This window comes from Manacus vitellinus, unplaced genomic scaffold (assembly GCF_001715985.3).
Source record: "Manacus vitellinus isolate BGI_N305 unplaced genomic scaffold, ASM171598v3 scaffold_7_pilon, whole genome shotgun sequence".
NCBI classification, from domain to species: domain Eukaryota; kingdom Metazoa; phylum Chordata; class Aves; order Passeriformes; family Pipridae; genus Manacus; species Manacus vitellinus.
The window spans coordinates 20,432,990-20,446,029 of NW_021940813.1; the positions used below are offsets into that span (position 1 = coordinate 20,432,990).

General features: G+C 35.1%; 1 protein-coding gene across 2 annotated transcripts in view; it reads left to right on the plus strand.

Annotated features, from left to right (window-relative positions):
* Positions 1-13,040, plus strand: part of MYO16 (myosin XVI) — a 279,137-nt gene that overhangs the window by 65,656 nt on the left and 200,441 nt on the right. For both annotated transcript variants that reach the window (XM_018084334.3, XM_018084332.3), the window contains exon 5: positions 11,247-11,355. In XM_018084334.3, the coding sequence (XP_017939823.2) occupies positions 11,247-11,355 (109 nt within the window). The remainder of the gene's footprint in view (positions 1-11,246; positions 11,356-13,040) is intronic.

Consider the following 13,040-nt stretch of genomic DNA (forward strand, 5'->3'; position numbering starts at 1 on the left):
AACCTCATGTAATTACGAGCTTGTTTAATGGTTATGAAGTAACTCTAACTGTGGTGTCAGATTAAAAGAGTTTTTGACAGGCAATTCCAAAGGCTCACTCCCTGCTGTGTGAAAGAGAATTTCCTTCTAAAAATTAAAGGCAATAATTTCAAAAAGTGACCTTTTGTTGCAGTATTATAGGACAGGGAAAGATCATTTTTCTGTGTGCCTGTCATAATTTTTAATGATTACAATTAAAATAAAAGTGAAAAGAAAATGTGCTCCTCTGTTATCAGAGGCATTCAGTGCTCGAATAATTTCATTTTTTTCCATAAGCTCTGGTACTGATGGGAAGTTTGCAAGTCCCATGTGCAGAAGCAGATGGGGAAATTTTAGTCTTTAGTCATCAATGCTCTTTGAAGTTTCCCTTTTAATTCCCTTTTCTTGCCAAATAATATGAGAGCTGGCAATATCAAATCAAATACCCATCCTTCTGTACTTCAACCACCCTTTTTGTTGACCTCATTCTGATCTTTTGCATTTTTGCTGCAGTCTTAACAATAGAATGGGATTCTGTTCTAGGCGAAGAGAACTTTTCTTTGTGATATATAACATGCAACTAGATTTTGCTGTAATTTCCTTATTGTCCCTTTAGTCTACCTCAACTTTCAATATAAATACAAAATTTTAGCAAAAAAGAATATTCTGAAATTTCTTCTAATTTTTTCTTGCTTTCAAATAAAATGGTTTGATTAAAAAAGTTAAAAGTATATCTTATTTTTTTTGTATTCAAACGTGTATATGCAATTCATACAATTATTCCAATTGATTAATTTTTTTTTGTATATTAAGCTAAAAGGAGTGTCTTCATGCTCTTAGAGCCCTCCTGATACCCTAATGCTTCATCTTTTTGTGTGTTTTCTGAGAAGCCCTTGCTAAAACTGTGCAACAGGTATCTTGAACTAAGAGGTACCTTCATAAAGGAGGAAAGTAAGAAAGAAACATGCTTATTGTTTTCTTTTTTGTCATTTATGGTTTTGGAGATGAAAATCACAAGTATTTAATTCTTCATTAGCTGTTCTTTAATGTAATGCTGCCTTTTTTTTTTAATGCAATGCAAATTTTTGGCAGGTAGAATACTGAAATATTGATTTACATTAAGACAAGTGCATAACTTGAGAGTAAGACTGGTTCCTCTAGTTTCTGTTTGAATAAAGCTTGTGTGCAGAGACTGGAGAATTGGATGTTTAAACCCAATTGGGATCCCTCCTATGTGGGATCCCTTGAACTAAACTTGAATCTGTTCTACACATGATCCAAGCTTGTTGATAGAAGTCAGTGTCACACCAGAAACTATAGATTCATTTGCCCAACCACTGTGGCTAAGCTAAAATGTCTCATCCCTGAGAGAAAGGAAAAAATATTCTTATGGCCTTTTTCTTCACAGATTTAGAAACAGCAGTGAGTACATATGAAGAAGACACATTGAGGCTAAAGCAATTAGTTTCAAATTGTATGGCAAAATTTGGTTATGCATTTGAGCTACAGATTTAGATTATGTTAAGAATGATCACTTGAAGCTGTTGGAAAAATTCAGAATGAAGTATGGAAGTAAAGAAACAGACATGGATATAATAAAAGTGATTATTGTGTTCTTCCAATTTCTAGTCAAACTAGCTGGATTATTCTGAGTGTTTTCAGATATGTATGGGGGAGAAGAGAGAAAATAAGAATAATTCCTTGAGGCAAAGCCAAGTCAAGGAAAACAGACAATATTTAGCTTAGAAATTAAGACCTTAAATTCCGAGAAACCTTGGTGATGTGTGCTAGGATTCAGAATATGAAGAACCACCATGACAGACGACTTGCCAACTGATTAAGATCCAAGTACAAATTTGTATGCATTTAGAATTAATAGAATGTTCCCCAGTCCTCATGAATGTTGTAGTGCTGGGACGTGAAAATAGTGGTAACTTGAGAAGTGTACATAATTTTTTTATTTGATAACTTCTGGCTAGATTACCTTTTTCTTTCCTAACTATGCTTAGTTGTATTTTACTTTAAAAGATGTTGTTGAAAACATACTGTACTTCTGCAGTGTTATCAGAAGTGTTCAGTACTGGAACTGAGTGGGATTTTCTTTGCCTTTTCTATTCCTTCCAGCTGATGGGTGGAATTAAGTCCCCATGGTGCACAAACAGATGGGAAAATGTTGGTCTTTAGTTTTCAGTCATCAGTGCTAATTCTTTTATCTTCTGAATACATTAGTCAAACAGACTATGCCTGTCAAGCAATCTGTAATATGTGCCGTGACAGCCTTTCTTTTTTTTTAACTGTACTAAAAATCTTTTCTGTGAACTGACATTGCCTACATTCTATTAGTTTAAGGGAAAAAAATGCCTTATTCATGAATTAAATGATTGTCAAAATGGTTGTGGAACTTTGATGATTTCAAAGTACTGTTTTTATTATTTGTGTGCAGTAATTTAACAACCTAGAAGTACATTTTCAAATACAATTGGGGATTTTTGTAGGCATTGGTGATCTTATGTGTATACAACTATATGATGGTTTTAATAAACAGACACTGTATTGGTAGATTTCTTTATCCTTTCTTAACTAGCGTGTCACTGAGACATGTGCCTGGGATTTTTTGAACACTGTGATGTTTATGCACACTGGCACGTATCCATAAATCCTAATTTCTAGTCTGTAACAAGAAAGTCTGTTTTGATGAGGAGTTAAGTTTCATATTCAGATTTTGGTGTCCATTTTTGCAACCCACAAGTACCATGAATCAAAGAACTTGTATCCACACAGCAGATGAAATATTTTACTTACACAAGGATAAGTGAATTTCCAATTGCATTTGTATGATGGTTCCTTGACTGGTTTAGCATATATCTATTAAGGAAAAATTAAGTAATAATAGCATAACATAAATTTGTATTAATACAAATGCATCTATTTTAACAATTACGTAAGGGTATTGGCATAAAATTTTCAGCACTGTATTATCTCCTGATTTCTTTTAAAGTGGAGTTTTGTTGGAGATATGTGTTCTATCCTTTTTGTTTTATTTTATGTGCCTGGAGGGCACTTATAAGGCGCTAAATTCAGCTTTGATTCTGTAGGCTGTGTTGTCACAGACATAAGGGATTGAGCTTTATGTTTGTGTTTTTATGATGTGGGAGCAGGCATGCCGAAAATGAATTCAAACTTTTACTTATATCACAAGTTAAGCTCATCCAGATGGCAGACAGTTCCTGCTCCTTGTGAAAGAATACTTTTGGTAATGTGACAGGCATGAGCTCATAGACGGTAGCAACTCTTACAGAGTTTAAAGCCCTGAAACAGAACAAATATTGCAGAAAGATAATCATCAGTGTATTTCCTGTGTGAGAGGTGGAAACTCCTGCTGCAGGTAACTTTTGACTCAAGGTTATGGAAGGAGTCTTCCAAATGGTGCATTGGGCCAACCCAGTTTACAGAGCTGTGCTCTCTGCAAGTCTGCCTGAAAGGAAGTGAGAGGTTTTTCTATTTGTATTAAGGGAGAATTTGTTTTCATGAATGTGCCTTAAGATGATGATCCACTGTGAGGGAAATCAGCTGAGCAGAAGGATTTGTTCCCTGCATTTTCTCTGTTGCTACACAAACCTGTGTAAGGTATGCAAGGATCAAATCAAGTATGATTGATGCAGTTAAACCTTTCCAGTTCTTACTTTGATTTGTGATCCACAGATTTTACTTCTAAACTGTGTGTATGTGTATGGAGTTTGGGTTCTTGTTCAGATTATTTTGGTAAAAGACACTCTGGAAAGAAAGGAAGAAAATATTTTCCATTTGGAAACTCCTACATAGTGAGACTGCTGTTTGCATTTCTTCAATACTTTTAATAGTTCAGGTTTCAATAAATAAGAACTTATTGAGGAAAAACCTATTATTTTGGAAAAGTAATACCTAGGTCTGTCATGCATTATGGTCGAGGGATGGTGGTGTTTTGATGTGGAACTTAACTAACTGCAAGTAACTTAACCGCCTGAGAGAAGTTATAGTTTATTATTTGTAAAACATATTTTACGAATAATAATTTATTATTTGTAAAACATAGCTCAAGTCATCAGTCTGGAGTTACTGAAATTCCCATTTAATAAAATATCAGGTGTGTTCTCCTCAGACTGCATTGATGGAAATTGCCCTAAAAAGGATGAAGAATGGGGTTGTGAAAAATTGCTTTTGTATAGATGAAATTTCAGCATAGATGTTTTTCTTCAAGATATATGAAAGCAATGAGGCCACTAGCCTTAGCTGTGTAGCAGACATCCCTGTTTGGTGAATGATTCTCTATCAGACCCACTCCTGTCTTCCATAAAGGGAGTATGTTCTCTTTTTTTCCTTTTCTTATGACGAGCTACATTCAGGTTCATTAAAGGCAAAACTGAAGATAGAGCAGCTTCAAGGTGACTACTGTTTGCCATGGACTATGCTGGAACTTACATATCTTTATAGATGGCTTGTGCACATTTATGGTCCCTCTTCCATTCTCTGTTAAGACCTTGGGGAGGAGGAGTAAAAGCAAATATTTAGAAAGAAGTACCCTGCATTTTAGACTTCTAGTCCTGAATCAGCCTTTTTCATGGACTTCTTTTGACTTTTTGTTCTGGAACAGGAATCTTTTCTTTACTCTGGAATTGATAGAAATTCATTATCTATCTTCCAAACATCTGTGGTATCATGGGAAAGGGACTTCCTTAAAGATTATGTGGAAAAAAATTAAAATGAAAGTACTAATGCTATAATCAGCATTCCAAGACAATATCTGGATTTAGTAAAATAGTTTCTAGATTGTTCTATAGTCATAAAGAGAACACAAAAGAGATAACTCAGTTTGTGTCTCTCAGTTTTCTTCTTACTAAGCAGGTAAATCTGGATTATGATAGCAGATAGGGGAACTGTCAACACAAGATCTATAATTATAATTGCTTTTTAGCACTTTTAGCTCATTTTTTCCCAGCTCTTCTAGTAGCTAAATTGTTATTTCTGTGAAATAATCTCCTGCCTACAGAAAATCTGTTTTTGAAATGAGTTGAAAGGAAAACATGTTTTTGAACAGAGAGCAGCTGCTCAATCTCACTTAATCTTTTATTTCATTATCTGTGGTTTCCCAATGTGGAGAAGTCTTTGACTTTTTTTTTTTTTGAGCCTTGCCTTGAGAACTGTTCCTCATCTGCTTTGCACTGTGAATTTGTAAAAAGTGAGATCCAGTGCTAATGACCTAAACCACAATAATGTGTAGAGCAACTTTATTCCTTTCACTTTATTAACAAGCCTAATAGGAGCCATAAAGAGGAGCGAGCTAGATTTGTGGAATTTGGTATCTTGGATGAGAACTTATGCAAACCACTGAGGTTGGAGAACAAGATCCCATGGCACCATGGAACCCACGAGTGTGTGTGATTTCATATACGTTTCCTTATTCTCAAAAAAAATAGAGCATTATATCCTGATTACTGTTGCTTTCTTTTTAACTGGTAGCATACTAAGGACTTTTGGAAGGATGTACCATTTGCACTGTTACTTTAGTATACATGAGAACATGCAGATGGGTGTATGTAAACCTTGAATATCCTTCAATGAGCAAAATCTTTTAATGGAATTAATGTGAAGAAGTAGATCAATAAAGGGGGAAAAACTTAACAACTCATGTCAAAGAAAGTGAAATACCACAAATGTTTTCTGAAGAACTACATTTAGTCTTGTTCTACTTCCATGGTTAATGCCATTTTATAAAAAGGATCAGTTTGTAAATCATGTGGTTATATTTTTAAAAAATGAGAAAAAGTTAATTGTTCAAGCTGTTAGTGAAAAAAATGGTAGCCTTTCCCTGCAGGAAAGTGATGAACATAGAAGAGAGAATGCTATGTAAATGTTTCTACATTTGCATGCATATAAATGTATAGAATTATATGCATATGGAATATGTGGAATTGAATAAAAATAGATCACTAATATAAATACATTTTAAAAAGTCAGGTTTTGTTGTGGGGTTGATAGGTGACTGCTCAAATTGCACACAGCTAGCATACTGTGGAACAATTGAACCATAGTAAGAACTGTGCAGAGGCCTGTTCCCAGGAGAAAACTCAACAGGTATATTAATATTTCTTTCTACCTCTCTCCTTTTTTTTTTTTTTTTTTTTTACCCACACATATTCCTCAGGGTATTTCTGATCACCTTCATAAAGCCTCATGAAGCCAGTGGTGGTAATCCTCAGTGACAGAGGCACATGCTGGGTCATCACTTCTGTATTGAAAAATAAAACAAAACACATCTGTGACTTTCTACTATATAAGTAAAGCTAAATTACGTAGTTGTTTCAAGTATTTAAATAACCTGCATGGTACACAAATTTGAAAGAGTAATTTAAGGCATGCAACACAAGACAGGATTTTAAGCTTGAATTTCAATGAATCATAGTCAGACTTTCAGGAGTCTTCCCATCTTTCACCTAAAGTGGATCGATGAGGACTCTGGTTCAGAAAGCAGTTCAATCAGGTAACCCATCTGACCACAAAGTTCACTGGGTGCAAAAGCTGTAACATCCTAGCTGGGGAGCTAAAGGTGGTACCTAGGCGGAGAAGCGCCCAGATCCTTCCCAAGCGCTTGGGGAACCTCAGTAAGTTAGGAGTCCTCTAAGAATGCCTAAATCAGATTATACTGCAATCCATACTGTTGTGATAGTGTTATGTTTCTGGACATACAACCTAGTGGTTAGAACTCTGTCCCTGAATATAGGAGATGGTTGGAGATGGTTGGAGATGACTGGAGAAGGTCTAAACCCTCAGTTCTTCATATGGTTTTCACCTATCCTGATGAAGTTAGACTGCTGATACACAAAATTTTGTGGATTTCAGAGAGACAAAAGAAAATAAATTATTTTAGATCTGTAAATAGGGACATTCCTCAGAATGGAGATTTCTCTGTCCTTCTTTTTTTTTTCTGAGTAGTGGTAAGTAGATATATTTCCCATTTGGGAATCATAAGATGTGTAAGAAACACTGGAAATAAGAAACAGTAGCAAGGATTATTAGCCAGATAATAAATAGCACAGAAGGAAGTTTTAAGACCTTTTAAAAAATTAAACATTCAATGAAAGATTTACCCCTCTGGATGTTAAATTGGTTTTTAGAATTTAATTAATTCCTAAAAAGAAGTTTGATGGAGAAAATTAAAAATAAATTGTTTGCTTGTGAGTTAATAGTGTCACTAATTAGGCTTTGTAAATGTAGACTATGAACTAAACTGAACTCTTATCTTACCAGTGGGAACTTGTACACTGATCCACTGGATTTAGCTACAGCAGCATAGTCCTAAGAGTTTGTGACTGTCTTTATAGTTTGATGTTTGGGCCAAGTGGCAAGGGGTAGCTTGTATAGGGACAGAGTGTGGTAGAGGACTCTGGCTGTGCTCACAGTCTGTTCACATGTGATGAAGTTGCAAGTTTTTGTAAGTTCTTGCAAATCAAAATTTCCAGTAGTGCTTAGACTTCAGAAGCTGTCTGGTTCTTTCCCCATCTTCTGGAGTATTATTTTGGAAGGAAGAGTTCAGTCTTACTGTATCCTGCTGCGCAAAAGCAGTGATCATCTCTGTACTATCCTAAATTAGCTACAAGTTTAGCTATACAAAGATGTGGTCATGGGATAAGTTATAGTGGGAACGTACATTGTATCATGTACTCTACAGTGAATCTGTAGTTGTTCATCTCTCTTCCACTGAATGGGAAGTCGACTCAAACTGCATCGTGTTGGCAAAAAATGTGGATATGCACGTAAATCAGTACTGTGAAACTGTGTACCTTTAACCTACCTCATGCTATATTGCTCCTGAGCCCTTTACCTAGTCTTTAGGGTTGCTACTTTTGCATACATGTGGACTTTAGCTATTCTACTCTGGTTTTCTGAAATGAAAACTTGTCAGAGATTCTACAAATAAGTAAGTAGGAAAATTAAAATGGGATTAAAAATTGCACAGTAAAGTGATTCTGAGATAAATTGAAGTATTTTGAATCATCATTTCTGGAACTAGAAAGGAAATATTTTTTCCTTTCACTAGCCAAAGGTATTTTCTCTTTGGCAGCAGGCTCAGATTTCTGATCACATGGGAATACTTTGCAAATCGGATACTGTCCACTCAATTATTATTGATCACTAGAGTTCAATCTCTTATGCTGTATCTACATATCGATGTTGTTCTGCATGGCACAGCATGCAGTCCAGTTGCATTTTGCATTCTGTGTATTGAACTAGATGAACATTTTAAAATAATATATTTAAAACCCTTCCTTCTGCAGTCTTTCTAAAATAGAAGCAATTTATCATTGCAGAGAAATATTTTTCTCAAAAATATTTTTTATATATATGAGATATATTGGATAAAGTTTCGCAATATATTTATCATTTTTATTGAGAAATTACTTGAGAATGAGGATGTGTTGAGAATAAGTAAGCTAGTAACTTTTCACATATATTGAGCACTGCATGCAGAATTCAAGTGAGTTGTATTGAAATGGAATAAATATGTCATAGCATTTAGAAAATAAACAAGGCATGCATGTAAATTTGGAAACTAATATCAGCACCCTGGGAACAGTTTTCCTCACATTTTCTTCAAGAGCTATAAACAGAAACCTAAGAACAAAGTAGGACTATATTCCGATAATTTGAATTCCATCTCTAATCATATGTGGAGTTCTTATTGTCTGGCCTAAGAGGTCATATATGTAACAATAGCACTCAAGTTCATTAACACAATTCTGAGCATCTGAATTTAAACTAAAGGTGCAGTGTCTGTAATATTTGCTACCTGCCACATGTTCCACACTAGTTATGTACCTCACTGGTTAATAGTGGGTCCAGTCCTGTTCAAGGTCTTCATTGATGAGCTGGACAGAGAGACAGAGCACATCCTCAGTAAGCTCACAGAGCTGTGAGGCAGGGATGATACACTGTACTAAAAATGCATATTATTAAAAACCACAAAATATGTCTTTTTCAAGCAAGATACTACACTAGATGTGCATCATTATACAGAATTGCATCTTCACCTAAATTCTGAGACCTTCTCCTACTTCTTCTGCCACAACTTTCACCAAACTTGACCTTCTGTTTGGGATCATTGTGAACATTTCTTAAGAAAGGAATTAATATAGAAGTACCCAATAAAAATTACTTGGAGCTGAGTAATTCCACATTAAATTCTTCTTTCAGTGATATTGCATCTTAGAGATGAGTTAAAAGTGTGCTACTGACCAAGATAATTATCCCATTTTTTCCTGACTTTATATGTCAAAGGTCATTTGGTTTCCTAACTCAACAAAGAAGAAAACGTTCTTCTAGCATTGCCTGGAGATTATCTATATACCAGAAAGAATAGATACCTGCAACAGTTTGTGGGGGTTTTATTATCTGCATATCAGTTAGATATGAAATTGTGTTTCTTCCATAATTCTACCGTCACCAGCAAACTCTCATGGATCAGTGAATAGAAAACAAAACAAACAAAAATCATACTTCCTAGTAGTGGAACAAGTGCAATAAGTAGTTAAAACATCCTTCAAAGATCCTGTGATCTTCAAATCCACCATTTATTTGCTTTTTTTTATAATTTTTTGATTTTATCTGGCAGGACAGGAAATTTATTTTCATAGCACTATAATGAATGTAAGATTTTACACTTGCAAGTCTCCTTTCATTCCTTTTCACTAAACATGAGAGTCAAATCCTCTCATCTAATATTGTTTAGCAATTCAAATATACATATAATTTCAATTTGTTGTCTAGGCTTCCCTTACAGTCAACAACAAGAGAAAACTAGAAGAATGTAGTGTGTTTTGTAGCAGGATAGATTATTTTGCTGCATAGAATATGGTCTAGTAGGATATCTGAGGTGTTTGAAACAGCTGAGGTGAGTTATTTTTGATGCCTCTCTGTCACCTCAGACTATACCTTAAATTTGATGACATAAGGCCTACATGAATTTGCTAGTGTTTCATGTCATATTTCACTCTGAGCCAGGAGCTCAGAATGCAGGAGTCAGGAGCCCGTTCCGAGGTTTTTTTTGATACAATACTTGCAGAGAAAGCTCCTGAAAGAAGCAGTCATACATTCTATTAATAATTTCATATTACACTTGACCGCTGCTGCTGTGGTTTTAAGAGAGACTGTCCTTGGTACTTCTCATCTGTATTAGCTAAATTCTTTATCATACAAGCTGTTAAGAAAAGTTATTAAATTTACCTGAGGTCCTATTTCGTAATTCCTTGCAGTTAATAGCAATAGAGAGGACACTTTAAATAATATTATGACCCCTTGAGGAAGATAAATTACATTTAACTGGTCTTGTAACTTCTAGTGATGTAACAGTAGTAAACTTTTATGTCCACCAGACATTTATGAATTTTCAAGTATGAGAGCTTTCTTATTAAAAAAAAAGGTAAAAAGATTCCCCTTCATAGAGCAAATTCCTACATTAACAATATTTAATATAGAAAATACAAGTTTTCTTATCATGCTGGTGATTTCTTTTCAAGTTTTTCATGAATCTCTTCCTCCCACCCACCCCATTCCTCAATGGTTCCTCTTAGTTGTCTGTCCTTCATATTGAATTTTGAATTAAAGAAATTTCAGCCTGAAATTTCAGCTGAAATCATCAAACTCACTTTCATTGTCTCCAGTTAGTGACAAATGGCAATTTTATTTGGCAATGGATGGTTCTCTTTGAGGTTGGATTGATGGATGAGGCCATAAGAGGTCGGGCCAGCTGACGAGGTTATCCATACCAGCTGTCTACCCATCCCTTCTGCAGGGGTGTCTATGCTGCTTGTCAGTCAGCTTTTGAACTGCTGCTGGTTACTGTGTAGTGCTTTTGACTGTAATCTGTGACAGCTTATTTAAAAATACTGCTGCAAATGGTGGTGGTTCCAAAACTCACTGATGAGCAGCTCAGACATCTGTGTAGCAAAGGCAGACTGGACAGCTAGTGTGGCAACAGTGTCAGCTGCCTCAAACAAAGCCAGCTTTCTGACATTCAAGAGTCCTTTATTTTGTCTTTGCCTTTTTGTGTGTTTGGTTTTGTTTAAGGTTATAATAAACCTGCTGTCAAAGATCCCCAGCTTTGAAGTGTTTTTGAATGGGAATGTGTAAGAACCCCAGTTGTATTTTGAGATCTCACTACAAAATCCTAAAATGCTTTTAATTCTTGTCTGTAGGCTGGAGCAAATGTGCTTCTGCAAGATGTTAATGGAAATATTGCACTTGATTATGCTGTAGAAGGGACTGAATCTAGCAACATCCTTCTGATGTACTTGGAAGAAAATGGTAAGTCAGCTCTTCAGCTTTTGGAATGTCATAAAAATGATAAGGAAGTATATTGATTTAATGTAAGTCACACCAAAGCAAATTGAACTATATGACTTCGGAGATGAAGGGCAGGAAGATGATTTGGAGTCACAAAATTTTTCAGTGTGTTTAGATTGGAAAAACTAACAAAGGTAGTGGCAGTTGCCATTGTCAAATCTACTTTTGTCCTTTCATGTGGAGATACTAGAATGTAAATTCAAGGCAGAAAAAACTGCAACAATGCAGAAGCTTTTAAAACAATTAATTTAACAATTCGAGGACCAGGTTTCACATTTGTATTTCATTTCACATGTGAGTTATGTATGTCTCAGAGTATATTTTTTCAAGTGACTGCTAAATAAATAAATCTCTGCCAACTGTTTGAATGGAAATGCATATGATGATTTATCACTTATTCAAAAATATCAGTATTGGTTTTGGTGTTTTTTTTTAATTATGAAAATACTGTAGGTAGATTTCTATTATGAATTATGCTTAATATGTTATAGATGACAGGACCTGTGTTGAAAAAATGGGTTTGTTGCTCATCAGTTCAAAACTTAGATAAGAGTTCTGAAGTGAGATTTCTAGCATTGCTTTTGACTATAATAGGTTGTTATAACATTGTATGTGGCTCATCTTAACTCTGAGGAAAAGGCATTAAAGCAGAAATAATGAATTGTAATGTAAAAATGTGTGATTTCAACATCGCCTCCCTGTAAGAAATCTTTTTCAGCATAAACTAAGTTAAATTATATTCTGTTAATGAACACTTAAAATAGAAGCTAACTTACACTGTCAAGGAAATCACACTCATTATCAGGTTCTATACTGTTAGTCCATAGCACATCTAGTGTGTTGCGTAGGTCTGTTTTATAATTTTTCTTCCTCTGTGCTTGGCAATGTCTTTGCAGCTCAGGAACTCTGGTTTTGGATTTTCCTAATGGCAAGACAGCTATTAACTTTATTGCTTTGAAAAATGCAGATATTTGGAGTCGTAATGGTCTGAATACTTGAGCTCGTGGTATTTAACATGTAGCATGCTACAAGCCTGTAGCATACAAGAGGTAGTCTGCTTACTTGCAATTATTAATGCAGATCTATCAGAAAATGTTTCCTCTTATCTTGGTTTGTCTCTCTATTTGTTTGTTTGCAAAATAAAATAGATTTGAGAAAAAAGAAAAAAAAGATTGGCTAACTCCTTGGCAAAGTGTTTACACTGAAGGAACTTGCATGGAACAGTGGATTTTTTTTTGATTCTTTAGGTATCACTGATACCTCTTTTCCAGTAGATAGGAGAGGCACTGTTCATCAGTAAACAATGATTCTGTGAATGTAGGAACTTTCCAAATTAAAAAACTTAAACATTATGAAGGTGAGATCTACCTCTACTAACTCTTAGCTAAGCCCAATGTAACCATCAGACCAGCAGGCACTCAGAAGCCTAGTGGGCTTATGAGCTTTAGAATTTTATTTGGGTTGATTTATCTAAATCAAGTGTCTGGTAGTCACTCTATACCAAACCCTTCTTAGAGCAAAAGAGATACTTCGAAGGTAGGTATCTGTAAGGGGTCATCTGAACTTCATGCTTCTTTCCAAGTGCTATAAAAGGAGCCCAGAACACCTGAGACATAGAAGTCTGCTATGTAGGATGATTTTTATGA